Source organism: Rhinatrema bivittatum, chromosome 19 (genome assembly GCF_901001135.1).
Source record: "Rhinatrema bivittatum chromosome 19, aRhiBiv1.1, whole genome shotgun sequence".
Lineage (NCBI taxonomy): Eukaryota > Metazoa > Chordata > Amphibia > Gymnophiona > Rhinatrematidae > Rhinatrema > Rhinatrema bivittatum.
Window position 1 is genome coordinate 23,866,074 of NC_042633.1, and position 27,540 is coordinate 23,893,613.

The 27,540-nt window shown below is 51.8% G+C and overlaps 2 protein-coding genes across 6 annotated transcripts in view; one reads left to right on the top strand and one right to left on the bottom strand.

The window, feature by feature from the left end:
• PIH1D1 (PIH1 domain containing 1) overlaps positions 1-27,540 on the top strand; it is a 54,126-nt gene that overhangs the window by 8,462 nt on the left and 18,124 nt on the right. The gene's annotated exons all lie outside the window — the stretch shown is intronic.
• The window catches only part of ALDH16A1 (aldehyde dehydrogenase 16 family member A1), a 31,216-nt gene continuing 7,549 nt past the window's right edge, over positions 3,874-27,540 (bottom strand). For 2 of the 5 annotated variants that reach the window (XM_029585428.1, XM_029585427.1), the window contains exons 4-17: positions 23,062-23,240; positions 22,637-22,714; positions 22,179-22,363; positions 21,861-22,013; positions 21,232-21,429; positions 20,967-21,065; positions 20,630-20,766; positions 20,420-20,525; positions 16,995-17,164; positions 16,608-16,775; positions 15,510-15,714; positions 15,225-15,410; positions 4,653-4,778; positions 3,874-4,149 (exon numbers count right to left, since the gene is read on the bottom strand). In XM_029585428.1, the coding sequence (XP_029441288.1) occupies positions 3,976-4,149; positions 4,653-4,778; positions 15,225-15,410; positions 15,510-15,714; positions 16,608-16,775; positions 16,995-17,164; positions 20,420-20,525; positions 20,630-20,766; positions 20,967-21,065; positions 21,232-21,429; positions 21,861-22,013; positions 22,179-22,363; positions 22,637-22,714; positions 23,062-23,240 (2,164 nt within the window). In that variant the 3' untranslated portion in view covers positions 3,874-3,975. The remainder of the gene's footprint in view (positions 4,150-4,652; positions 4,779-15,224; positions 15,411-15,509; positions 15,715-16,607; positions 16,776-16,994; positions 17,165-20,419; positions 20,526-20,629; positions 20,767-20,966; positions 21,066-21,231; positions 21,430-21,860; positions 22,014-22,178; positions 22,364-22,636; positions 22,715-23,061; positions 23,241-27,540) is intronic. The other 3 variants (XM_029585429.1, XM_029585431.1, XM_029585430.1) reach the window with 3 other exon arrangements.

Genomic DNA, 27,540 nt, shown 5'->3' on the forward strand with positions numbered 1-27,540 from the left:
AGAGCGCAGGCCAGGACTACATTATCCACAATGCACTCCGGGCCGTCCACTCCAAACTCCAGTCCTGGCCTTATTGGTTAGAGCGCAAGGACCCGGCCGGCAGGATGCTTAGTGCTGAAGTGGAGGGGGAGCTCCGTCTGCTCAGGAGCTGGAAAACATGGACTGCAGCTGGCAAGGAGCCGGCTGACTCGAATGAGACCCTGTCCCAGGGAGCAGAGGGGCAGTGGGAGAGGGGATGGCCAGACAGCTACAGCTCATGGTCTCTCTGCTGCGGAGAACAGGGGCTGAAAATACCAGAGATTGCAACACGAAGCAGGCTCTCTTGGGTCCGCGTCCCGGGCCCTGCGCTTCCCTTCTTGTCTGCTTTCTGGCAGGAAAAGAGAAGAGAACAAGACAGGGAGCTGGAAGCTGAGCCGTGCAGCAACGGAGGGTGGAAGAATGAGGGGAAAGCGCTCTTAAGAGGGTCTCCCACATAAACCAACTTTTCCAGACTTGGCCAGAGTCTGGAGCCGCAGCAGGCAGAAGCCGTGGAGCAAGACAGCAGCGTTCTGCAGTCAAGAGGCATCTGTGCACATGGCACTTTGCATGACTGCAATGCCCATGCCCCAAAGACCTTCCAAGGCAGTGTAGGAGCATGGGAGGAGTTCAGAGGCAGGGGCTCCAGGCTGCTTTCCCTCTGGCTGGTTATAGATTAGCACGCTGGGCCTTTGGCTAGAGTGCCTTGTGCCAGTAGTTGAACCTTTGCACACTGTATGAGGAACTATTGTTAAAGCTCCAAGTCCATCACCGATAGAAATCAAAGGCCAGATCAGCGCAGAAGGAGCTGACCATGTAGGCTGCAGAACAGCAGCAGTGTTCATTTTCAGAGCTAGGAGTTGTAAAGTTTAAAAAAAAAGAGAGAGAATGAGGGAGAGGTTGGGTGTTGGGGCTCTGCCAGCTCTCACGCAATTATAAAATCCATAGGTAATGGCTGGTACGTCCAGCCTCAGCCCCTCCTTTCCAGCTCTGGAAATATGCACATGCTAAAGTAGCAGCCGTCTCTAAGGGAGGTAGGGTATGAACAGGGTCAGTGGAGTCCTGGTCTGTACGGGCGACTCCACCAAGGCAGGGGGGGTAGTGTAGTGGGGCAAGGGATAGGGATTAGAGAGGGGCCCCTCTGCTTTTCTGCTGCTGTCCTGCAGCACTTGTGACTTGTGAAACACCTTCTTATGACAAAAGTCGTCCCTTGCTCCATCTCCAAAAGCAAACTGAGCTCCTTCCCTGGGAAACACATTTTGGTTCCATGAAGTTTGAGTAGAGCAAAGCAGACCAAGGGTCGATCAAGCCTACTAGCCTGTTTACAACAGTGGCCAATCCAAGTCACAAGTACCCAAACCTTAAATAGATCCTATGCTACTAATGCCAGCAACAAGCACTGATTATTCCCCATTGCTTAAAAGCAGTTTACAGACTTCTCCAGGAAATTATCCAAATCTTTTTTAAACCCAGCTACATTAACTGCTTTAACCACATCCTCCAGCCATGAATTCCAAAGCTTAACTATGTGCTAGGTGAAAAATAATTTTCTCCAATTTGTTTTAAATGTGCTACTTGCTAACTTCATGGAGTGCCCCCTAGCCCTTTTATTGTCAGAGTAAATAACCACTTCACATTTACCCATTTAAGTCCTTTCATGATTTTGTAGCGCTTCTGTCATATGTCACGCTTGAGTGGCTTATCCAGTCCTGATTTAGGCCTCACCTGTTGCATGCAGGAAGAGGGGAGGGCACCGGATCCTCTGGGCCGAGCTGACATGGTGTCACCGTAACTGAGCACGATGCCATCCACACCGATCATGCTGTGTGAGTCCAATGCTGACCACAGTGCAGTAAGACTCCCAGCCCTGCCTGCTCTATTTCTGGCCTTCCTGCTCCTGCAGGGGGGACTTCTGCTGCTCACAGTCCAGCCTCTGTGCTTTACTTCTCCCTTTCATCCTGCAGCAGATCATGTTTATGTACTTATTTGGGGAAAAATTGCTGAAGTGCGGAAAAAGCTCCAGGGCAATGCTCGCTCCCTTCTACTGCTCATTTCCCAACCTCAGCATCACCACGGCGGACACATTTTAAAAATTCTGATAGCACTACAGGCTGGGTTGGTTTCTTGTTTTCTTTTTTGGTGGATTTGGCCATGGCCCCTGTGGCTCCTAGGTCAGGTACCAGCACAGAGTGCTGGGTAAAAATAACCAGCCCCCTGCCTGCCCAGCATGGCTTTTATTCAGGCTTTAGGGCTTTTCCAGGCTTGCTGGCTAGCTGCACTTTGCAGTTCACCACCAACCCTGCACCCATAGGTCAGAGAAGAAGGGGGGGAGGGGGAAGAGGTCACTCACCCAGAAAAACCCAAGTCACTTCCTACATAAAACAGAAAAAAATGCCTCTGCTCTGGCTGGTGGAACAGCACAGAGGAAGGACGAGAGCGGAAACTCTAAAAAGGCAGGCGCTTCATCAGTCACCCACACCCCTACCTGTCCCTCCTCCTCCCTCGTAGTCACTGTGAGGCCTACGCACTTTCCCTTGGCCCCGAGAGATGAGTCACAGCCGGCTCAGCAGAAGGAGCCTTGTACCGTGTGCGTGCAAAAGTGCTAGGCCTCAAGGGAACCACAGCAGAAATGAAGCACCTCAGCGCTGCCCACCGCTCTCCTGACCCCTCCCCGCTTAAACCATGCACTTTCCTAGTGCTAAAAACTGACAAGAATGAAGCAAATTAAAACAAACTCCTGCCTCTCAGGATGCCTGCACTTCCCCTCACTGAGAATTCATGAAAACAGAGAAAATCCCGGGGGGGGGGGGATCCATTTAGCTCCAGCATCTAAGGGCACTTTAACTATCTTATTACCGTGCACTGGCCAGGAGGCGGCAGCTGAGTGCGTAACTGCCCCCCTCTAGGCACAGGGCAGCAGGGAAAGTGTAACCCCCCCCCGTCCCCAAACTATGTATGGGGAGAGAGTGTATTCCCCTACAATGTATGGGGCAGCAGGGAGAGTGTAACCCCACACACACACACACACTATGTACGGGGAGAGAGTGTATTCCCCTACAATGTATGGGGCAGCAGGGAGAGTGTAACCCCACACACACACACACACACACACTATGTACGGGGAGAGAGTGTATTCCCCTACAATGTATGGGGCAGCAGGAAGAGTGTAACCCCACACACACACACACACTATGTACGGGGAGAGAGTGTATTCCCCTACAATGTACAGGGCAGCAGGGAGAGTGTAACCCCACACACACACACACACTATGTACGGGGAGAGAGTGTATTACCCTACAATGTATGGGGCAGCAGGAAGAGTATAACCCCACACACACACACACACTATGTAGGGGAATACACTCTCTCCCCGTACAATGTATGGGGCAGCAGGGAGAGTGTAACCCCACACGCACACACACACACACTATGTACGGGGAGAGAGTGTAACCCCCCATCACCTCTGCCACTAATTTGCATTGTCTACGTCGTGGGAAGCATTGAGGGCTGTTGGAAACCTTTACCAAACATGGTGGAGGTTGCCTTAGCATCAAATCTGAGCTACACTCGTATTAAAAGGACTGCAGGTAAATGCAGAATGCAGCTGGAAGGTGGAAGGTACCGGATGAGGGAATTGCATTACGCCACTGCTCGCCCATGGTCTGGTAAATTCCTCGAGCTAGTTCATAAAGCACCAAGCACCGAAGTGCCAGTAGGCGAGAGGACAACATTTATCAGCCATGAAGAGCATCAAGATCTGCAGGGAGCCCGCTGCCAGGTCATGGTGAAAACACCACCCACCTGCAGCTTGGATCCCACACACCACCACAAAATATAAAAAAACTTACAGGACGTTTGTGCGCATTTGACAGGGCTTTAATTCTTTGCTTGCACAGCACTGGATGTCACGGAGGCAGAGAAAGGCCCCTTGCCGTCAAAAGCTCGGTCCAAGGGGGTGCGTTAGTTGGCAAAGATCTCCCCCATGGGTATCCAGATGTTCTTGCACTGGGTGGCGTGATAGAGGAACTCTTCGCCTGCCCCCTGCTGCGGGTCAGCCCAGCTTCTCGCAAGTCCGTAGCTTACCCAGGTCCGCTTCACGTTCTCCGCTGAAGACCACTCCACAAACTTGGAACCCTGTAGGCAAAAAGATGGCAAGTTATGTCCAAAAGGCACACTGCCACCAGCCCTGGGGAGCAGCCAGCTCCTCCGCACGCTGTCTAAACCCAGGAAGGAAAACGGGGCTCAGAGCACAAGCTCAGCAGGAGGGAGATCGGCCAAGAGAAATCAACATCACCCTGACACCCAGTGGCCAGACTCCTTTACAGGTACCTCGTTACTATTCTCCGCACTGGGCTGAGAAGGCCTACGGGGCTCAGAACCGCAGTCCACATTATACAGCTCTGGTGTCTTTGTACAACTGCTCATGTGTGTGTGTGCAGTGCTGAGTTCACAGAAAGCACTCCCCCCCCCCAGTGAACTCCACCTTGGACGGGAAGAGCACACCAAGGTTCCTGGCCACTCTGCACTCCAGCAAGTCACAGGCCAGGGTCCATTCTGAACCAGATGCCTTCACAGGAACTTACAGACTCCCATCTGTGCCAAGCGCATGGCAGCTACTGCCCAGAGAGGGCACGCACCTGCTCAGAACCGAAGTACCACATGGCCTGCACGTCCTGGTGCTCCACCAGGTACTTGGTCAGGTGATCACGGCTCCCGGTCAGGATGTTCACCACGCCCCCGGGGAGGTCCGAGGTCTCAAACACCTAATATAAAACAGGGGACAGCGAAAGTCACACGGAGATGCTTGTGAGGCGATGAAACAAGTTCTCCAGGGAGATAGGGAAGCTGCCATTGAAAGGTTACAAAAGCAGCCCAAGCACACATCTGTCTGGGAGGGATTCATGTTGGCAGGTAGGGGGATGGATTACATGAACCCCCTCTCTCAGATTCTAGGTGACCTCCTTCGGTTCTTCCCAGCCCTAGTCTCCCCCACTGTGTCCTTAGCAAACCGGGGAGCTGCTGTACTGTTAGTCATGAGGCACTTTTATCTAACAACTCTCCCCCCACACTGCATCCCAAGTCCAAAACACAAGAGAAGCAGGCAACTGGGGGGGGGAATGACCCGAAAGCTTTTTTCCCCCTAATAGATTTTACCAACATGGAAAGCTTGGTATGTGTTTGCATTTCAAGACTTCACACTATCAAGATTGGTTCCAAATGACTGCCCTTTCATCACACAAAGATGTAGTCAGAACACATCCAGAATTTCCTGCTCTGTTTCGACAAAGTAGCAAAACACATGCACAAATAAGTTTTTGTCCCGAGGGTGGCTACTAAAACAGTCAACGGCCTTCATCACAAAGCACATGGGGGACAGACTTCAGATCCAAACATGTCCACCCTACAGGAACGGGGAGATACAAGAGAGAGAGCATTTAAACACCTCCCAGGTTTCCATGCACGGGAGGCTGTGGCAGGAGGGTGAGAGGAGGGCAGATGCAAGAACGGTAGGACGCATGGAACAGGCTCCCAGAGGAGGTGGTGCAGACAGAAACGGGCTGAAGCAGTAAGGCGCGCACTCAAAATGGGTACTCGTAACACACACGCAGCCACATCCCCTGGGTACCTGACGCGGTATTTAAACGAGAGGGAAAGCGGGGCAGCGTAAAATGAAGGCACGCTAAAGGAAAACGGGCTCTTCCCTGCTAATTTTCATCCTGTGGTACCACAGATCAGTCCAGACTCCTGGGTTTGGCCTCCCTGCCAGCAGATGGAGACAGAGTTTCGCTGACACTGTACATAACTCAGTGTGCCAGCTGCAGTCCCTCAGAACGGACCTATACCCAAACCAAGATAGCAACAATACAAATACCAACAATGAAAAAATATCCCCTGAAGGAACAGTGGGAAGTGGAAACCTGTAACAGATAACCTTGCCCACAGTAAAAACCTGCAGGACTAAAAAAAACCCTGTGCCATTCTTCAGATCACTACAATAACACATCGCATGGACTCTCAGATTTTCCCCACATCAACTGGGCAGGACTCTGGACTGATCTGTGGTACTACAGGGACGAAAATTAGCAGGTTAACAACCTATTTTCCTTTCCCTGTACATACACCCAGATCAGACCAGACTCCTGGGATATACCTAAGCTTCCCTTAACTCGGGTAGGACATGGAGAGTTCTGCTCAGAAACCTCTCACTAAAGCATAAAAACATAAATTACCATTCTGGGTCATTCCAAAAGTCCATCAAGCCCAGCATCCTGTTTCCAACAGATGCCAAACCAGGCCATAAGAACCTGGCAAGTACCCAAACACCAAGAAGATCCCATGCTACTGATGCCAGTAGAAGCAGAGGCCATTCCCTAAGTCAACTTGATTAACTAACAGCAGTGAATGGACTTCTCCAAGAACTTATCCAACCTTTTTTTTAAACCCAACTACACTAACCACATCCTCTGACAACAAATTCCAGAGCTTAATTGTGCGTTGAGTGAAAAAGAATTTTCTCCAATTAGTCTTAAATGTGCTACTTGCTAACTTCATGGAGCTCCCCCTAGTCCTTCTCTTATCCGAAAGTGTAAATAACCGATTCACATCTACTCATTCAAGACGTCTCATGATTTTAAAGACCTCTATCATATCTCCCCCTCAACCATCTCTTCTCCAAGCTGAACAGCCCTAACCTCTTCAGCCTTTCCTCATAGGGGAGCTGTTCCATTCCCTTTATCATTTTGGTTGCCCTTCTCTGTACCTTCTCCATCACAACTATATCTTTTTTGAGATGTGGCGACCAGAATTGTACACAGTATTCAAGGTGCAGTCTCACCATGGAGCAATACAGAAGCATTATGACATTTTCCGTTCTATTAACCATTCCCTTCCTAATAATTCCTAACATTCTGTTTGCTTTTTTGACTGCTGCAGCACACTGAGCCAATGATTTCAATGTATTATCCACTATGATGCCTAGATCTCTTTCCTGGGTGGTAGCTCCTAATATGGAACCTAACATTGTGTAACTACAGCAAGGGTTATTTTTCCCTATGTGCATCACCTTGCACTTATCCACATTAAATTTCATCTGCCATTTGGATGCCCAATCTTCCAGTCTCACAAGGTCCTCCTGTAATGTATCACAGTCTGCTTGTGATTTAACTACTCTGAACAATTTTGTATCATCTGCAAATTTGATTATCTCACTCGTCGTATTTCTTTCCAGATCATTTATAAATATATTGAAAAGCACTGGTCCAAGTACAGATCCCTGAGGCACTCCACTGTTTACCTCTCTCCACTGAGAAAATTGTCCATTTAATCCTACTCTCTGTTTCCTGTCCTTTAACCAGTTTGCAATCCATGAAAGGACATCGCCACCTATCCCATGACTTTTTAGTTTTCCTAGAAGCCTCTCATGAGGGACTTTGTCAAACGCCTTCTGAAAATCCAAGTACACTACGTCTACCGGTTCACCTTTATCCACATGTTTATTAACCCCTTCAAAAAAATGAAGCAGATTTGTTAGGCAAGACTTCCCTTGGGTAAATCCATGCTGACTGTGTCCCATTAAATCATGGCTTTCTATATATTCTGTGATTGCGATCTTTACAATAGTTTCCACTATTTTTCCTGGAGCTCAGTCATCCAAGCAATAATGTCTAGCAAAAGTGGGCCACGACTTCCCAGTAGGCACCCAACAAATTTCATGTGGAGACACCTGATGATGTGACTTAGTGCAGGTAGTTGCCTGAGAACACGTCAAGTGAGCCCCTAAACCCCCGAGCAGCGGGCGCCTTTTAGAAATAGAAGTTGACTCTATCGCCTCCTTCAGCCACCACACTATTGTAGGATTAGATGACTTATTTCCCTTCTTTGGACCACTCCACAGTACAAAAAGGTGATACAATCTATGGAAATCATAAGTGACCTTTAGATATCTCAGTAATGTATGCTTCCAATCTAGGAGCCTAAGCTCCCCCACATGAGGCTTAGAGGAATCCCAATCCTAAAAGCTGAAAACTCTAAGATGGAACGCAGAGACTACCTCAGGCAGAAAAGAGGGCACCTGCATAAAGATACCCCCGAATCAGACATCTGCAGGAAGGGATCTCAACACGACAGCACCTGGAGCTCTGAAATTCTCCTGACTGAACAAATAGCCACCAAGAAAACCATTTTAAGAGTCATGTCCTTAACCGTAGCTCTCTTTAATGGTTCAAACACAGCCTCACACAATCCTCTAAGGACTAGATTCAGATTCCAAGATGGACAAATGTTCCGCACCTGAGGACACAAGTTCTTAGCTCCTTGAAGGAACCATAGAACATCCGGATGTGCAGACAGAGGATACCCTTGCACCTTACCCCAGACACAACCCAATGTTGCTACCTGGATACTCAGAGTTAAAGGCCAGTCCCTTGACCAGAACCTTTCTGTAAAAAAGCCAAAATATGCAACACCTTAGCCTGAACAGACTGAGGCTGCACGCCATCAACGGCAGACAAGACTCTAAGATCCTCCAAATTCGCAAATACGTCAAGGATGTAGAAGGTGAAATAACTGCTTTGGAATATCCCCTCCATCTCAGTTGTCTCCTCTCAGAAGCAAAGCTACCTGACCCAAAAATATTGGACCCTGGTGGAAAACAGTCAACCGATGTACAAACCTCAGGGGCCCATCTATAGCCAAGTTGATCAGATCTGGGAAGCATGGTCGATGTGGCCACTTTGGAGCTACCAGGATCACGTTGCCTGGATGTTTCTCTATTCGCCGTAACCCCTTGTCCACCAGAGGCCACAGGAAGTAAGAAAGAATAATCCCTCGAGTCCACGGCAGCACCAGAGCTCAGATTCCTTTGTACCGTATTCTGTTCAGTGGCATAAAACCGAGACGCGGTGTTCTCTTTGGTTGGGATATCCCCATCTTCTGTGAATGAGACACAGCGCCGCCTCCGACGGCACCCAATCCTTGGGGTCTAACATTCTCCAACTGATAAAATCCACCTGAACGTAGTTCACTCCGGTGATAAGAGACACTGCCAGCCCCTCCAAGTGCTGTTCTGCCCAGAGAATCAACTCCCAGCCTCTTGAGCCACTGCCCAATTCTTGGTTCCGCCTTGACAGTTGATGTAGGCCACCATCATTGCATTGTTCTGATAGGATCCATACTGGAAGGCCGCGTAACCTTGGCAGACGGCAAGCAACAAGAAATACACCGCTTATCTCTAACCAATTGTTAGACCATGAGGCCTCCTGTTTCGACCACTGGTCCTGCACTGACTGATCTTGCCACATCGCCCTCCATCCAGAGAGGCTTGCATCAGTGGTGACTATAGGAAAATTGGTTCTTACCTGCTAATATTCATTCCTGTAGTACCACAGATCAGTCCAGACTCCTGGGTTTTGCCCCACCCCTCCCCCCTCCAGCAGATGGAGACAGAGAAAGTTTTACTGACACCGCAACAAAACCCGAGGTGCCACCTGCAGTCCCTCAGTATTGATAAGTACCCAAGCCAAGATGGAAACACTAAGCACAACAACCAAGTTATATTCCCCTAAATGAGCAGTGGAAATCTGAAAACTCAGAACAGATAACCTTGACCTCAATAATAAAAATCATGCAGAACTACATACAAAAACCTGCGCCATTCTTCAGACTGATTACTATAAGAGATTGAGCGGACTCTCCAAATCCAAGACCTCCTCTGGGCGGGACTCTGGACTTATCTGTGGTACTACAAGAACCTATAACGGATTACAGCAGGAGAAGAGCCCCCTACAGAGGCTGTATACGTGCCAATGCCCAATGCATTAATTCCAATGTCAATGCTATAGAACCCAGACCTGTAAATAGTCCCAGATCCTGGGCACCGAAAGCTCTAGCAGAAGCCTAATCTGACTCTGCAATTTCAGCACTCTCTCTCCGTGAGAAATACTCTCGCCGTGAGCTCCCAGATACGTCAGAGTTTGTAAGAGGACTAAATGACTCATTACTAGATTCACCACCCATCCTAGAGAGACTTCAAGCGCATCAATACCTTTTGTACTGATTGTCGACAGAGGTCATTTGATTTCGCATGAATGAGCCAGTCGTCCAGACACGGATGCACCAACACACCCTGCTTTTGTAATGTGGCCACCCCCACCACCATCACCTTGGTGAAGGTAAGCGGAGCCGTCGCCAGCCGAAGGGAAGAGCTCGAAACTAAAAAATCTTCCCTTAGGACCATGAACCTCGGGAATCTCTGGTGCTCCGGCCTGATGGCTGTGTGCAGATTCACCTCTGTCATGGCGAGGGATGCCAAGAGCTCTCCCTTGGGAACCACCGCTATGAGGGACCTCAGAGTCTCCACATGGAAACAGGGAACCTTGAGCGCTGCATTTACCTTCTTTGAATCCAATATCTCTTGAATTGGATACAGGGGGAGAAAGAAACAGGACGCTTAACTTAAAATTGACCTCCGGCCACACCGAGTGTGTTCAGGGTCTGAGCCAACAAACTCAGCAAGACATCTCCGTGAAAAAAAGAAAAATCTGAGCAGAGTCCGAAGCGGCTCTCAATCATAAGCAATTTCTCCCTTTTCTAGAGGTGAGAAAGCCAATTCTCCATCTGAATCCTCTGATGTCTCATGATCCACATCCCCTTGAACATTGCCAGGGACAGCCTCCCTGCGGTGTTTGCCCGCCGTGACTGACAAATGGGAGGCCCGAGCACGCGATCCCTACATAGTAGGCTGCTTCGCCTTCGCTGGGCGCTCCTACAGAAAAGGTCTGCAGGCCCTGGAAACATTTCACCCAGGAGGAGGATGGATCTGTACTGGAGCCCATAGGCCCAACCTTGCTCTCTCCAACCTTTCTCTCTCAGGGAAGTTTCTGCCCTCAGGAACAAGGGAGAACTAATCATTGCCTCTCCTCCCACTCCCCCTCCAGACACACCATAGGCCGAGGGGGATGTCCCAACACGGGCAAAAGCTGTAGTAGCAAGTCGCTTTGAGCATCTAAACAGCGCTGACACAGAGCGTGAGGAGTGAATTGCTATCAGACCGCAAGCCTCACAGATAGCAAGGCACGTGGACCTGTTCGTCCCTGGTGCCGGCTCTCCTGAACTTCGGCTCTTCTAAGCAGCCTCCTGTTCGCATACCAATGCCACTTGGGCATACACGCACACCCCTCCAGGACGCATGCAAATACGCGCTCAAGACTAGGTCACGGTCATACAAAGCACAAGTACATGCGCAAATACGTGCTCGTATAGGCCATGGTCGTACGCGCACAAGTAGCTGCGCAATCACGCGCTCAAGCCTGGGTCGCAGACGTACGCGCTCAAATCTAGGCCACGGCCTTACACGCACAGGCCCCAGCACGTGCAACCGCCACACGGTGAGAATGCGGGCACACACCTACGCCCGTGAGAAAAGCAGCGTTGCAGTGGCCTATCACACGGCTAAGTAAAGCCTGCCCGCACCTTCAGCACGTTTAGGCTCGGATCCGTTTAACATCCAATAACGAAAATCATCGGCCTGAAGAGCTTCTCAACAGCTCAGGCCTCCTGACTGGCCGAGAATCCACAGAGACTGGGGCCGAGAGCCAGCATCCCGCTAAATGCGCATAAGCAAATTAAAACCGGCAGAAGACCTCTACTCTTCCTCAGTGCAAGTGCCTCTCTGCGGGACAAGGAACTGCCAGCGATAGCTGAGGAGGGAATTCCCCTGCCTCTCTCCCCACAACGCTGCTAGGGAACTGAAAATGGCCGCCATTTCCCCGCTGATGGGGAAAGCCTCAGCGCTAGACCCTGTCATCCGTGAGCCTTGTTCTACCGGCGCGGCCATGCTTGACCCAGACCCCTGAACGCTTTTGCTGCACGCACACGCTTTTCCCCCCCTGCACCCTTGGCTCCACCAGCGCCTCAACAGCAAGCAGGGGAACAGTCCCTCAGCACCACTGAGCCAAAACTCGGTCTCCCTCCATAGGCCGAGAAGCTGCTGAAAAACCCCATTGCTGTGCTCGGTAGCTTCCCCCCCTGGAACCTTGCTGCTGGCACAGATTCCTCTATTTAGTTCTTTGTTTGCTCTTTTTTTTTTACTCTGAGAACAAATAAAGATACATAGAAACCAACACTTTTTTTTTTTTTGGTGCAAAATTTCAGGTTCCAGGAGTGCAGGCCGCATGACAGATCAGAAAAAAGCCAGACCTTTATTTCTTCAAAAAACTTTACCAAAATTTACAATCCCTGCGCCCTAGAATGGAACACAGAGCTGCTAGCAGAAAAAAAGAAAAATCCGTCAAATTAAAAAAAAAAAGGTCTGACTAAAATCAAAGAGCTGCCCTGAGCCTGTAGCTGCCTCAGCAGCATCGTGAAAGGAAGGGATCTGGACCACCAGATTTACCCTCCACGGAAGAAAGGAGCGAGCATACAAAAGGGTCACCAACCCCCAAGCTCATCCACCTCAACCAGACAGGGAAGGACCCACTAGGACCCAAAAACCCCCTGGGAGGAAGGCTCATAAATCCAAAACAGTCTCCTGACTGCAGAACTGCAGGTTTTGCACCGTCTACCATCTTGCTGGAGACAGAGAAATACTGAGGGGACTGCAAGTGGTAAAGTAGTAGCATCAGTGAAACTTTCTCTGTCGCCATCTGCTGGCAGGGAGGCAAAACCCAGGAGTCTGGACTGACCTGGGTACGTACAGGGAAAGGAGGAATTGTGTGCCCGTTAGGGATGTGCATTTGTTTTTCACAAAATTAAAAACATTTCAACGATGGGAGACAGAGAAAGTTTTACCGACATTGCCACATAACACGGAGGTGCCACCTTACAGTTCCCACTCGCCGGGTTCAGAAAATCCACCTGCACGGTGTCTGTGCCAGCTATGCGAGAGGCCGCTAACCGTGGTAGATGCGGCTCTGCCCAGCTGATTAATTCCTGGGCTTCCTGAGCCACTGCTAGAGACTCTTGATGCCTGCTTGTCCGACAAGACTCTCACCGGCTTCCCCCTCCAACAGGAGCAGAAACGCCTGGCGTGCCAAACGCACCGCTCTCGACTCTAAGCGACTGATGGACCACGAGGCTTCCTCCGTTGAGCACTAACCCTGTACGGACTGGTCCCGACACCCCACTCCCCATCCGGAAAGACTGGCATTGGTGGAAACGATCTTCCCTCATCTCAACTTGTCCGGAATGAGCCACCATGAGAGACCTGGACCTGGCAAGCTCCGTAAGAAGAAGTGGCAGGTGAAACTGCTCCGACAACGGGACCCAGCGGGATAGTAAAGCAAACTAGAGAGGCCTCATACGAGCCAATGCCCATGGAACCAACTCCAAAGTGGAAGCCATAGGCCCGAGAACCTGCAAGTGATCCCAAACTTTGGGCACCTGCTTCTCCAAACAATCCATGAACGTTGAGCTTGTAATTTGGAAATCTGCTCTTTCATATTGAAATGCGCCCCCAGAAAATTCCAAAACCTGTGAAGAGGAAAGAGGAATCTTGGACAGATTAAGCACCAGAGAACTAAGTCCACTGCCTCCCAGTAAAAGGAACTCTGCTCGAATCAGCCAGCCATCCGGATAGGGCTGAACCAAGACCCCGTCCCTCCAGAGAGCTGCAGCCACCATGACCCATCACCTTGGTGAAGGTCCTGGGCGCTGTCGCCAGACTGAAGGGCTGGGCACAAAACTGAAAATGCTCTCCCAGAATCCTGAATCTTAAGATCTCTCTCTGATGGTCGGGCCAGATTCTTATGTGCAAGTACGCGTCGGTCAAATCCAGAGACGTCAGGTACTGCCCTTTCTGCACCGAGGCAATCGCCAAACGCAGCGTTTCCATCCAAAACAGAGGAACCTTCACAGAGCCATGTTCAGCCTTTTTAGATTGATTACTGGGCAGAACGTGCCCTCCTTTATTCTTTATTTTTTGAGGACTATGAAATAAATGGAATAGCGGCCTGTCCCATCTGGGGGGCAGAAGCAATGGCTCCCAGCATGCAAAGACGACAGAGTTTCCTGCACTGCTAACTTCTTTGCTTCGTAAGTACACGGGGAGCCCATGAACAAATCTCTTAGTGGCCAGGAGTCTGGACTGATCCGGGTACGCAGTTGTTAGGGCACACGGTTTTGGACGTGCTCATTTTCAAAAGCATTAGGCGCTAGTCTTGTGCGCCCGACTCTGAGTAAACCTGACCGTGTCTGAATTCAAGAGGACACGGGATAAGATTGGGGGGATCTCGGAGGGAGAGGAGCAGATGCAGACTGGATTGGCTTTTTTTTTTTATTTGCCATCATGTTCACTGGTGCTCAGGCTGGCTGTGTGCAGGCTCCAGGAATTCGGACCTGAACTAGACCTGATGAAAGGGCAATCATGCAGTGCAAAACCTACAGCAGCTGGCAAGCAAGCAGCCCGCTGCTTGCCAGTTCCTGGGGCGGTGCTCCCTCCCCACAGACCGCCGAGGAAGGAAAGTCCCTCCCTCGGCCTGTACAAGTAAGCCCATGTTGGGCGGAAAACTGTGGTCAGGTCTTTGAATGTCCCCCAAATTTACCTCTAGTCCTAACGTTACAGTCAAGTTCCTCAGTCACCACAGACAGAAAAGGGCAGGAGGGGGAAGCCACAAAGGGAAGGGGGTACGAGGGTAGCACGGGCCTTTAGACTGAGCACAAGACCTCGTGCTCCACACACAGGGCAAAAAAAAAAAAAAAAAATAATAATAATAATAAGCGCCGAGTGAGCAGGGATCTCTCGTGGGCAGAGCATGAAGAAAGCAGACGCTGCTGGAATCCGTCCTTCCCCAGAGCACTGCTGGGAGGATGGGCTCCAATCACTGCCCAAACTGTGCTGATGCCAACCCCACCCCCAGGGGCCTCCCTTCCCCCACCCTCAGACCCTGCCACTGATTGCTTCCCTCACGACACCTGTGCCGGCTGCTCCCCTGCGTGTATGGGCACGCTCACGGTCCAGGCGGGCTGGGCGTGAGCCTGTGCAGGCAAACGTGCCGCGAGGACCATCACTGGCAGGGAAACGTTTTGTAAAAGGCAGAGAGAGTTCACTTTGGCCTATGCAACTGTCTGGAAGGAGACCAATACATTAAAATAAAAACAAAACCCAAGAGAGAGAGAGAGATGCACACACACACACACACACACACACACACACAGAAGCAGGTTGCATCTGGGGAGCTTCCCTGCCCGGTGCCGTGGAAAGCCCGAGGGGGTACCTGATAGAAATCCAGGGCCGGCAGAGGGTACCTCTCGCTGGGGATCACCACCACAGTGTTGCCCCTCACCACAGCTGGGGCAAAGAGACTGACGAAACTCAGCAGGGGGCTCTCGTCCGGGCAGGCGATGGCCACCACGCCCAGGGGCTCGCGGATCAGCACCGTGGCGCCATAGAGGAGGGTCTCCTGTGCCGTTCAAATCACAGACAAGAGTGAGGGAGATCAGCGGTAGGAGCGTGCTCCCGCAGCCCACCACCCATCCCCGGGGGGTGGGACGGGACTCACCTGCACTGTACCCCCATACTTGTCACAGTAGGCACCCCAATGGAAGAGGCGCTGGATGCTGGTGTCCACCTCCCGCAGGGACTCCGGCTCGGGCAGCCCCGTCAGGGCACTCAGCCTGCGCGCCATCTCCTCGCGCCGAAGCTCCAGGTTCTCTGCCATGTAGTACACAATCTGGGCCCGGTTGTGCGCCGCCCGCTTGCCCCAGCTGGGAAAGAAGCAGGACGGGAGGAAGGGGGTGGGGGAAGGTCACTGCCCACCTGAGCTTAACAGCAATCCTCAAGACACCCTCGCCTCGACATATCTACTCCCTCTGCCTTATCCTTTCTGCCCCCTCCCCCCCTTGACGAAGGCACGACATTTACCGTCTACCCTAAGGGAGTCCTCCCCGCTGACCAGAGAGCAGCATTAGGAATTGGCCAAGATTCATACCATAACAACGGGCAGGGTCATGGCTCTTTCCTCTAACTTCTGGAATGGGGGGGGGGGAAGGAAAACTGTGCTACAGTGACCGCACAAAAAAAAGACGTCAGCTAAATCTTTGTGCAAAGGTTGCCGCGGATCTGAAGCCAGCCCGGTAACCCAGTGGCCCAGGCCAGGGCTCTGCTAGGCTGCTGACGGAGGACTCTTAGCCCCCCTTCTCCTGGGCCCCAGGAGCGGGCCTGATCTCTGCTCTTGGTTAGGCAGCCAAAGTTCAGGAAGCAGGGGAGGGCAGGAGAGAGAGAGAGAGAGAGAGCGCGCTGCAGCAGGAACGGAGGCGGACTTCAGCCAGCCGGCTCAGGCCAGTCCCTCCGTGGATTCCCAGAAGCTGAGAATCTGGCTGGGGTTGGGTTTTGATTATTTTTGTGAGGGGGATTTTTTTTTTTTTTTTTAAAGGGAACTTCCTCTTAACGTTTGCCTGTCCTGCTGCTCTTGGGAGGAGACCGTGACAAGGCTGTAGGGCTGCCAGGCAGCCAACCGCCCTCTCCTAGCCAACGCTTGTCAACGGGCAGCAAGCTACCATCTTTACTGTGGCACCCCCTCCCCCCCTTCCTGCCGTGACAGATTCGCCTGGGACTGCGCCGGGGAGGGGGGGGGGGCAGCCGAAGTGTTTGCACTCACCCCGGCGCCGCCTTGTGCGCGGCCTCCACCGCATTCCGCACATCTTTCCTGTTGCCGTCAGCCACGTACGCCAGGACCTTGTCGCTCGGGCTGCAGATGGGCCGGGAGTACATCGCATCCGGCCGCTTCTGGGCGCCCGCGCAGTACAGTTTGTAGGTGCGGTCCACGCTGCAGAGACAAGCAAAGGAGAAGCGGGAACAGCTCAGCAGACCAGAAGATGCCCCAGTGAAGGGAGAGAGGAGGGGGGGTCTCAAGGATGCACCAAGCAGGGAGGGGAGGCAACTGGGAGGAGCAGGGAAGTCTTCCAGAGAGTCTGCTGGGAATGCACCGGCAAAGTGAGGGGAGAGATGCAAAGCACACAAAGGAGAAGAAGAAGAAGTCCATTACCTGGGGATCTTTGCTTCCTGGACACAGACCCGGGAGTGGCTGACCACCTTCTGGCCAGGAACCGGAGGCAGCTCTGTCCCATAGGAGGCACCAAAGGTTTTGTAGTTGACGTCTCCAGGGTTAGGATGAGGCGCATCCTCCCACGCTGGTCTCACATACTCATACAGGCCCTGCCAGAAAAGTGGGAAGAAGAGAGCGAGACTGAGGGAGGCTCTCAGCCAGAACTTCCCCAGCCCCTGGCCAGAAACGTTGAATTTAACAGACGGCATTCTCCCTGCGGAGAGGAGAGCCGCTGTGTTTACACGACACCCTCACCCAGCTCCCGCCCATGCCAGCACCCTCAGGACCAGGACACCTCAATGCACCAGGGACATGGGAGACCCGGGACCTCCACCCTGCTAGGTGAACTGAATTCTCCGCTGCCCCGGCCCCTCCCCGTGCCTCTCTGGCTCCCTCTGCCCTACATGGGTTGTAACCACCCCACTGCCTGTTCTTGGAAATAACGCAGGCATGGCCAGCTCCTCATACAATGAAGCAAACTAAACATAACGAGGGGAGAAGCCTTCCCTCAAGAGGCAGAGACGGCAGCTTTAGAAGGAACAAAAGGAGAATTTACTACTTAGCTGATAATTTCCTTTCCTCTAAGGAAGGCAGGCCAATCCCCACCAGTGGGTTATGCACTCCTACCAGCAGACAGAGAAGGAGTAAAGCTGACTCGCTGATGTCACGGACATATAGCCCTGCCATCAGCCCGCCAGTATCTCTACAAAAGCCAAACTGCGGACAAACTGACTACACTTGAACATAACTATTAACCACTCATGCTTCCAACCAATTGGGAAACCCTGAGTTTAGTGCAAAAAAAAAAAAAAAGTTAACACCAACTAATCTGAGGAGCTGATTATGTCACCAGTCCTTCAAACAAATGAACAGAAATAATACTGTTCATTGTCAACATATAAAGGACAAACTAAAAGCAAGTAGGCAGCCCAGGGTGGGTTGTGGATTGGCCTGCCTTCCTTTGAGGAAAGGAAATTATCAGGTAAGAAGTCATTTCTCCTTCCTCTGCACTCAGGCAGGCCAATCCACACCGGTGGGATGTACCAAAGCTACTCCCGAAAAGAGTGGGATTCTGATCTGTGGTCCCGTCAACATGGCACGTGCGAAAGCCGCGCCCTCCCGAGCCCTAGTGTCCAAGCGGTAATGCTTGGAGACAGTGACCAAATCGCTGCTCAGCAAATCTCAACGGGAGACAATCACCGAAGCTCCACCGACGAAACCACCTGAGCTCTAGTGGAATGCGCCCAGACCTGTCAAGGCAATGGAACATCTGCATCCACATAGGCAGCCGTGATGACTTCTTTCACTCAATGGGCTACAGTCACCTGCATCGATGGTTCTCCTCGTTTACCTCCACCATGGAGCACAGTCGATGAGACTTACTGAAAGAGCAAGTCATTTTCAAGTACACCAGATGCCGCTTGACATCCAAGACATGCAACAGATGATAATCACACTCATCCCTATCCCTGTCCAGCGTGGACAGGGAACTAGACTGATTCAAATGAAATTCCGAAACCACTTTTGGCAAAAAGGAAGGTACGGTCCTAAGCTGTACTGCCCCCCAGGAGTCATTTGTAGAAACAGCTCACGGCAAGAAAGAGCTTGCAGCTCGGAGACCCATCGTGCCGAACAAATTGCTACGAGAGAAGGAGAAATTACTACGTACCTGATAATTTCCTTTTCCTTAGTACAGGCAGGTGAATCCAAAATAGTGGGTTATGCACCTCTACCAGCAGGTGGAGACAGAGCAAAGCTGATATCATACCCCTGCAGTGACATCAGCCTGCCAGTACTCTCTGCAAAAGCCAACTGTGAACAAACTAGCAAAATTTGATTACTAACAGACAACCATTCCAGCACTCAGCCAACAGGACACATTGAGCTCAGACTAGCCTGCCCCAATTTGTGTAGGAAGAGTACCCCCCTCAGCCACCCTAGGAGAGCATCTCTTCCAAACATATTGGAATTTTTTCCTGTGGAGAGTTCGGAAGAAGGTCTGTGGAATCTCTATTGAGAGAGTCTGAAAAGGTATAGCCATTTAGGTAAAATATTAATTCTGATGGAGGCAATGCCACCCAACCATGAGATATAAGGGGACTATATTTCCATGTCCCTGGATGCGTTCTCCCAGAGTGGCAAATAATTGCTTCTCGTCTGTCCCCACCTGAATTCAGAGATATTCAATGCTTTGTCTTGCCCATTTAAAGGGAAAACTCTCTTTGATTGATCTGTTTGAGTTGAGGAGAGCGAGATAGTTCATATTTCTGATTTCCCCTTATTAACTTTAAAACCAGAGACTCTGCTAAATGTATCTAGTTCTTGGATTACAACTGGCAGGGATAGGTGTGGGTTGGCTATGGTAAATAGAACGTCGTCAGCGAAGAGAGAGAGATTTTATATTGGGTTTGGCCTATAGCGATACCTTTGATGTCGTTGAGGCACCTTATTTCTTCTGCTAGTGGTTCCATGACCAGGGCAAATAGTAAGGGTGATAGGGCTGCCCACTATCTTGTGCCCCTGCCTAGTGAAAACATATCAAGAGTACGAGCCATTTACTTTTATGCATGCCTTTGGGTTGGAGTACATGGCCTTCAACCAGGTTATGAAATTGGGCCCCATTCAAACTTTTTGTAGTACTTTGAACATGAAGGCCCAGTGAACCTGGTCAAATGGCCTTCTCAGCGTCTATAACTAGCAGAACTGAAGGGATTTTCTGTCTTTTAGCATTCCATATTAAATTTACAATTTTTTGGATGTTGTCTGCCAGGCATGAAGCCAGATTGAGCAGTGGGCTATGAACCAGGAGACCTTCACTGCCGAGCCTTCCCTCGACCTTGTTTTTGCTTTTTTTTTTTTTTTAGTCTACGCCAGTCAGGCTTCCAGACTTAAAAGCGCTCAACTGAGGGAGGGACCAAACAGGTGTCACACCTCGGGAACTCAAGCAAGCGGTCGTCTTAGGTTTTTGTTTTGTTTGTTTGTTTCAACCACAAGCTATCCCCACTAGGGAGAGGCATGCCCACCATCTGCTGGAGACGGAGAATACCAGCAGGCTGATGTCGAAGCAGGTCTGTGGGTCAGTGATCCGGCTTTACTCCGTCTCCGCCTGCTGGTAGGAGTGCATAACCCACTGGTGAGGACTGGCCGGCCTGAGTGCAGAGGAAATTCTTCATCTTCGGAAAATAAAAGCGAGAGAGAGAGAGAGAGAGAGAGAGGAGAGTCTCATGAGATCTCTGATAACTCGCAGTACAAGGGGGGGGGGGGGGGGGGGGATCATGCCCAGAGATAATCTTCAAACCCACATCTCTTTCTACCAGACCAGGGCCTTCCCATACCTCAGAAACCAGGAGGAGGCCCATCCTTACCTCTTTACCCCCATCGCGGCCAAACCCGCTTTCCTTGTACCCGCCGAATCCTGCTGCGGCATCAAACATGTTGTGCCCATTCACCCAGACGGTGCCCGCTTTCAAGCTGGGAGAGGGGGGGGGGAAAAAAGGAAAAAGTCTGAATGGTGCAAATTCACAAGCTCCGACTACAGGACGCGGGCAGGAGGAGTAAAGGGAACGGGATATTACCTGAGGGCCACCTCCAGGGCCAGAGGCAGGTTCTCCGTCCAGACGCTGGCCGCCAGCCCATAGGGCGTGTTGTTGGCCAGAGCTATGGCCTCTTTGGCGGTTCGGAAGGTCATGGCCACCAGCACGGGCCCAAAGATCTGTGACACAGTAAGAGAAAGAGAGGGGAACAAGCTGCTCTGAAGCTGAAAGGGTAGAGGCAGCCTGCCCGAATCAGAGACATGGGAACAAGCTCAGGCCCTCGCTCGCTAGACGCATCGTGTTTGCGTTTACGGGGTCCCTCGTCCAGTCTTGCAAAATCTACACAGATCAGAGGAAGGGGGTGAGATGCAGCTATTACCTCCTCTCGGACACAGCGGGAGGTGGAGTCCACGCCGGTGATCAGGGTGGGAGGGTAGAACAATCCGGTCCTCGGGAGAGAGTCCGACGCTTGGAAAACCTGCAGGGGGGACAAGGAGGCGGCAGCCACTGATCCGTGCCCATCAGCAGTGAGTCAGGAAAGAGGAAAAAAAGGGGGCCGGGCAAGTATTGCACACCGAAGGGAAGACGCCCAAGGGACAGGAGGAGTAGAAAAGAGAAAGGGTCCCCCCTCCACCCGTGGGTACCTCGGCTCCCTCTGCCCGGGCCTCCTCCACAAACTCGCCGATGGTCTTCCTCTGCGACTCGTCCACCAGGGCCCCCATGTCCACTGCCTTATCCAGGCTGTCGCCCACCCGCAGGCGCCCCATCCGCCGCTTCAGCCTGGGCAGCAGGTCGCCGGCGACGGCCTCCTGCATCAGGAGCCGGGACCCGGCACTGCACACCTGCGGGAAGAAGGATGTTAGACAGAGAGCCTTGGCCGGCAATCTCCCCGCCCCTCCTCCTTTCAGGAGGCACAGATCTAAGAGCTCGGGCAGCTCGGCTGCTTCTGAACCTCCTCCTGCTGCTGCACTGCACGATCAGTCACCGGCCTACACCTTACAATGCAGAGAGTTTGATTGCAGGAGAGACACGGGACGGCCTGAAGGCCAGAGAGCAACGGATTCCCAAGGCCTTTCAACTCCGCAAGTCCAAAAGGTGCCAGTAATAAGCAAACCCGATTCCTGGCTCACTGGGCAATACTGGTACGGCGTCCTGAGAGAGACCGAGGACAGGCTGCTGCTGCCCATGGCATCTAGGAGGGGGGGGGGGGGGGGGGGGACAGAGGCCAGGTCTGGTGACCTCATGCCCGCTGCCAATCGCCAACGCTACTCACCTGCCCCTGATTGAACCAAATGGCATCCACCAGCCCCTCCACAGCACTGTCCAGGTCCGCCGTGTCGAAGACCAGGAAGGGGGACTTGCCCCCCAGTTCCAGGGACAGCTTCTTCCCCGTGCCGGCCGTTGCTCTCCGCAGCATGCGGCCCACCTACGACGACAAGAAATCCCCTCTGTGTGCGACACAAATGGGTCCCAGTCTCCACCCGGCTCCCTCCAACATCCTTTCTCCTCGGGTCTGGGGGGACGCAACCACGTCACTGCTTTCCCCAGAGCAGGCAGAGCGCCGGCAGAAGCCTCTGCCAGGACGGCTTACCTCTGTGGATCCGGTGAACGCCACCTTGTCTACCCCGGGGTGCATGGCCAGCTTGCTACCAAATGCCCCGTTGCCCGTGACCACGTTGAAGACGCCAGGCGGGAGGCCGGCCTCGGCGCAGATCTCGGCCAGCAGGAGGGCGGTGAGCCGGGTGTAGGTGGCCGGTTTTAGCACCACGGTGTTCCCTGTGCAGGAGCGAGAGCACGGCAGGGCTTAGGCAAAGGGTTTGAGAAGGGGAGGGGGGGGAGAGCTCTGCAAGACGAGGGTCCTCTATCTCCCCGTGCCTCAGCTCGGTCCCGCACCCCAAGCGTGTGGCAAGAGGACGCAACCAGCTGGGTTATCATTTGAGATTTTAGCACAGATGAGAAGGAAGAGATATCGCTGGTGGTAACGGGGTGCAGTTTGCTTTTCTGTGATGAACGTGTGCTGTGTGTGTGGCGCATCAAATCACAACCTACCCATGGCCAGGGCCGGGCAGATCTTCCAGGTCAGCAACATCAGGGGGAAGTTCCAGGGTACAATAGCGGCGACCACACCTGTGGGGGGGGGGGGGGGAGGTTGGAGGAACAATGAGCCGTGCTCGGTCAGACGCCAGCATCCTAAAGCCATCCGGTATAGGGTTACAGAGATTCTTCGCAGGCCTGACGCCGCCAGCGGAACCAAGAGGAAAGAAGAGACCCTCGTATGAAGATGGACGCAAGACCACATGGGCACCATTCGCCCAGAGGGGCCAGACCGTGCAGGCCAAGCCACTCCCCCTCCTCATGAGGGGGCCAGACCATGCACAAAAATCCACTCCCCGTCACCAATACGGCAGCTATGCCTCGGCACCAGCCACTCTCCCCACGACCGACACCACCCTGAAGGTGCAAAGGAGACTCACCGAGGGGCTTCCACTCCCTCATCTCCACCTCACGGAGCTGGGCCCAGCCGGCATGGTGATAGAAGTGGCGCACCACGAGCGGCACGTCGCAGTCCCGGCTCTCCCGGATGGGTTTCCCGTTGTCCAGGCTTTCCAGTACACTCAGCAGTCGCTGATGCTTCTGCACTGTCCGGGCCAGGCTGCAAGGGGAGCAAAGGAGGAGAAGTTACTCCTTACCCGATGATTTCCTTTCCCTGAAGTAAGGCAGGCCCGTCCACACCAGTGGGTTGTGCACTCCGACCAGCAGGTGGAGACAGAGAACAAAGACGCGCTGATGTCACCCTCTTAGCTCTGCTCAGGCACCAGCCTGCCAAAAGCAGACGGTGGACACTAACAATAAGATCACATCCTACAAACATCATTCAACTTAACCTTGTGGATTTTTTCCTTTAATTTTTTTTTTTTCTTTTTAAATGGAAACACTGGACTCCGCTAACAATAGTCCCTTAGGACAATCAGAGTTTCCTAGATAAAGAACGGAACTCACTTACCCAATTTGTGGGAGCCCAGCTGCTTGAAAGATCCTGGAACCTCACTCCTTTCTGGACAAGGAACTAGCAACACAAAAGAAAGAGTCGACAGCCTCAAGGCAGCCCCGGGCAGGAAGGTGGACTGGCGTGCCTTACTTCGAGGAAAGGACATCGTCAGGTAGGAAGTAATTTCACCTTCCTCTTCATCCAGGCAAGCTGGTCCACACCAGTGGGATGTGCCAAAGCTACTCCCCAAAGGGCGGGAGGCTGCCCTAGCAAAAGGTAGAATCCTCCCGCACTACCACATCCATAATATCTGGCAAACCCTCTAAAAATCTCTGCCGGAGAAAGCAAAACGCAATTCTGCCCAAGAAACCTCCTGAGCCCGGGTCGAACGCGCTCCGACGTGTCTCGGAAGAGGCTTCCCGGATTTCAACATAGGCCGCTGACTCGACTTCCTCAATCCAACGAGTCACCTTGCCCCGTGAAGCTGCCTCCCCCCTTCTTCACCCCTCCCCCCAGAACAAAAAGCCTATCTGATTTCCAAAACTTGTTCGTAACTTCCAGATAAAGCAATATGTGCCGCCACACTTCCTATGGCCGCAATTTCCTGTATTCCTGACCATCCACATCCTTATCCAAGGATGGTAACACAACTGGTTGCTTTAAATGAAACTCCGAAAGGCCAAGTACCGTCTGAATCTGCACCTTATCCGGAGTGAGGATAATAAAAAAAAAAAAAAAAACAAGGCTTGCAATTCCGAAATCTGCCTTGCAGAACCATAGTGAGCAAACGCACTACCTTCAGGGTCAGAAAACCCAAGGAAATAACCAGCCGAGGACGAAAGGTCGGCCTCACCAGAAAGGAGAGAACCAGATTCAAATCCCGCCCCCCCCAAGGGTACCAGGAAATGCAAGAGAGGTCCAAGGCGTTTTTCTCCCCTCAAGAACCTAGATATATGTCTGGGTGAGAAGAGAGCGGTCTCCCCTGCACACGGCCCCGATAACGCACTACAGCGGCCCCCTGCACCTTCAGCGGGTCCAAGGCTAATCCCTTCCTCAGACGTTCGTGTAAAAATTCCAAGATTAAAGGGAACAGATGCTGAAGCCGGCAAAGAGGCGGGATTCTGACACCAAGGCTCAAACAGCCGCCAAATGCGAATATGCGCCAAGGAGGTGGAAAACTCGCAAGCTCTCAAGAGCGTTTCCACCACTGTCCCCGAGTAACCTCGCTTTAAAGAGCTTCGACCTCTCAAGGGCCAAACCGTAAGACAAAACTGACTCACATTGTTGTGAAAAACTGGACCCTGCCGTAACACCCCCCCCCCCCCCCCCACCCGAGAAGAGGGAGTTGCCAAGGGGCCCCCATCAGAAGATGACGCGGATCCACACACCATGGCCTGCTCGACTAATCCGGGACCACCAGAAGCACCATGCCTGGATGTTGCGCTCTCTTCTAACAAATGGCTGATCACGGGATATATTTTTTTTTGAGATGCGGCGACCAGAATTGTACGCAGTATTCAAGGTGTGGTCTCACCATGGAGTGATACAGAGGCATTATGACATTTTCCATTTTATTCACCATTCCCTTTCTAATAATTCCCCACATTCTGTTTGCTTTTTTGACTGCCGCAGCACACTGAACCGATGATGTCAATGTGTTATCCACTATGACGCCTAGATCTCTTTCTTGGGTGGTAGCTCCTAATATGAAACCTAACATCGTGTAACTACAGCAAGGGTTATTTTTCCCTATAGGCAACACCTTGCACTTATCCACATTAAATTTCATCTGCCATTTGGATGCCCAATCTTCCAGTCTCGCAAGGTCCTCCTGTAATGTATCACAGTCCGCTTGTGATTTAACTACTCTGAATAATATTGTATCATCCACAAATTTGATAACGTCACTCGTCGTATTCCTTTCCAGATCATTTATAAATATATTGAAAAGCACCAGTCCAAGTACAGATCCCTGAGGCACTCCACTGTTTACCCTTTTCCACTGAGAAAATTGACCATTTAATCCTACTCTCTGTTTCCTGTCTTTTAACCAGTTTGTAATCCACAAAAGGACATCGCCTCCTACCCCATGACTTTTTAGTTTTCTTAGAAGCCTCTTATGAGGGACTTTGTCAAACGCCTTCTGAAAATCCAAATACACTACATCTACCGGTTCACCTTTATCCACATGTTTATCAACCCCCTTCAAAAAAATGAAGCAGATTTGTGAGGCAAGACTTCCCTTGGGTAAATCCATGCTGACTGTGTCCCATTAAATCATGGCTTTCTATATGCTCTGTGATTTTGATCTTTAGAATAGATTCCACTATTTTTCCCCGGCATTGACGTCAGGCTCACTGATCTATCGTTTCCCGTATTGCCCCTGGAGCCCTTTTTAAATATTGGGGTTCCATTGACCAACCTCCAGTCTTCAGGTACAATGAATGATTTTAATGATAGGTTACAAATTTTAACTAATTGATCTGAAATTTCATTTTTGAATTGCTTCAGAACCCTGGGGTGCATACCATTCGGTCCAGGTGATTTGCTACTCTTTAGTTTGTCAATCTGGCCTACTAAATCTTCCAGGTTCACAGTGATTTGGTTCAGTTCATCTGACTCATCACCCTTGAAAACCATCTCCGGAACTGGTATCTCCCCAACATCCTCATTAGTAAACACAGAAGAAAAGAATTCATTTAGTCTTTCTGGAATGGCCTTATCTTCCCTAAGAGCCCCTTTAACCCCTTGGTCATCTGTCCAACCGAATCCCTCACAACTCCTGGGCAGCCTTGTGCAAAGGAAAAAACCAGGATGCCTACCGCAAGCCGATCATTACAAGGTTCCACTTCAGATCTTTGGCTGCTGCCGGCAAGATCCCCTCATACCCACGGGTTTTCAAGTTCTGAAAAATTAAACTGGACATGTCGTCCCTTTGAAAAAGCCGCAGCATAGTTCTATGAGGCTCAGCGTCAGGGGGGGGAATCTCCCCCTCTTCCAATAATGGATTGTCAGGAACTCCCTCCGAGAATTCTGACTCACCACCTGAGAGTCTTCCAAAGGATCCCTGTCCTCGCCTTATTCTCCCTCTGTCTGCCTCCTCCTCTACCTGGGAGGAGACAAGGACTCCTTGGAACACTTCCTAGGTCCTAAGGAGGGAGACTTCTGAAGTGGGCGATCCCTAGCCTCTTCCCGGGGAGCCCCTCGCTCCTGATAAAAGGCCTGGAGGCCCTTAAATTCCACCCACGAAATGGCAGAAAGATCCATCCCTGGCATACGCAAAACCCTCTCCGAACCCACTCCCGAGGGGGATTGGCAGGAGAGGGGGGTGGCGAGGAAGGCTCCTGAGCCGCTCTGGGAGGAGTCGCAGCCACAACCTCTGCCTGTAAAGTGGGGGCCTCTGAGGAACAGACTCTCCTGTAGAGACATCCCTCTAGGCCTGTACACACTTTGAGACCTCCTGGGACCAAGGACCCTCATATGGCATGCTGAGCAGATGCAAAGCTTCTTCCCGCCCTGCTCCCCCCCGATGCCACGTCACACTCTCGCTCTAAACGCTGAGCGAACGCATGTCCCCCCCCCCCCCATCGTGCCTCAGCAGCTCCTGCCAATGAAAATGGCGTCTGCCGCGTGTGGCTTTGCTGCTAAAACTTTGCCGGTTCTAAAGTTAGCCCCGCAGCCCTCTGAATCGCGCAGCTCGGCGCGGCTGCCCAGCCTGCAAAAGATCACGCAGACACCTGCTCCCAGCACTGCTCGACGTGTACGTTTTTTTTTTTTTGTTTTTTTTCAAATAAACTTTCTACAGGAAAGAAAACAAACTGCAAAATAAGAAAGACAGGGAGAGAGCAGAGGGCAGAAAGCAGGAGCAGACAGAGAAGAGGACCATGCAGCAGGGCTGAAGCCAAGGCCTCCTTACCCTACCGGATCTCCTCTCCTGTCCATAGAAGGGCTACGGCCACAACCT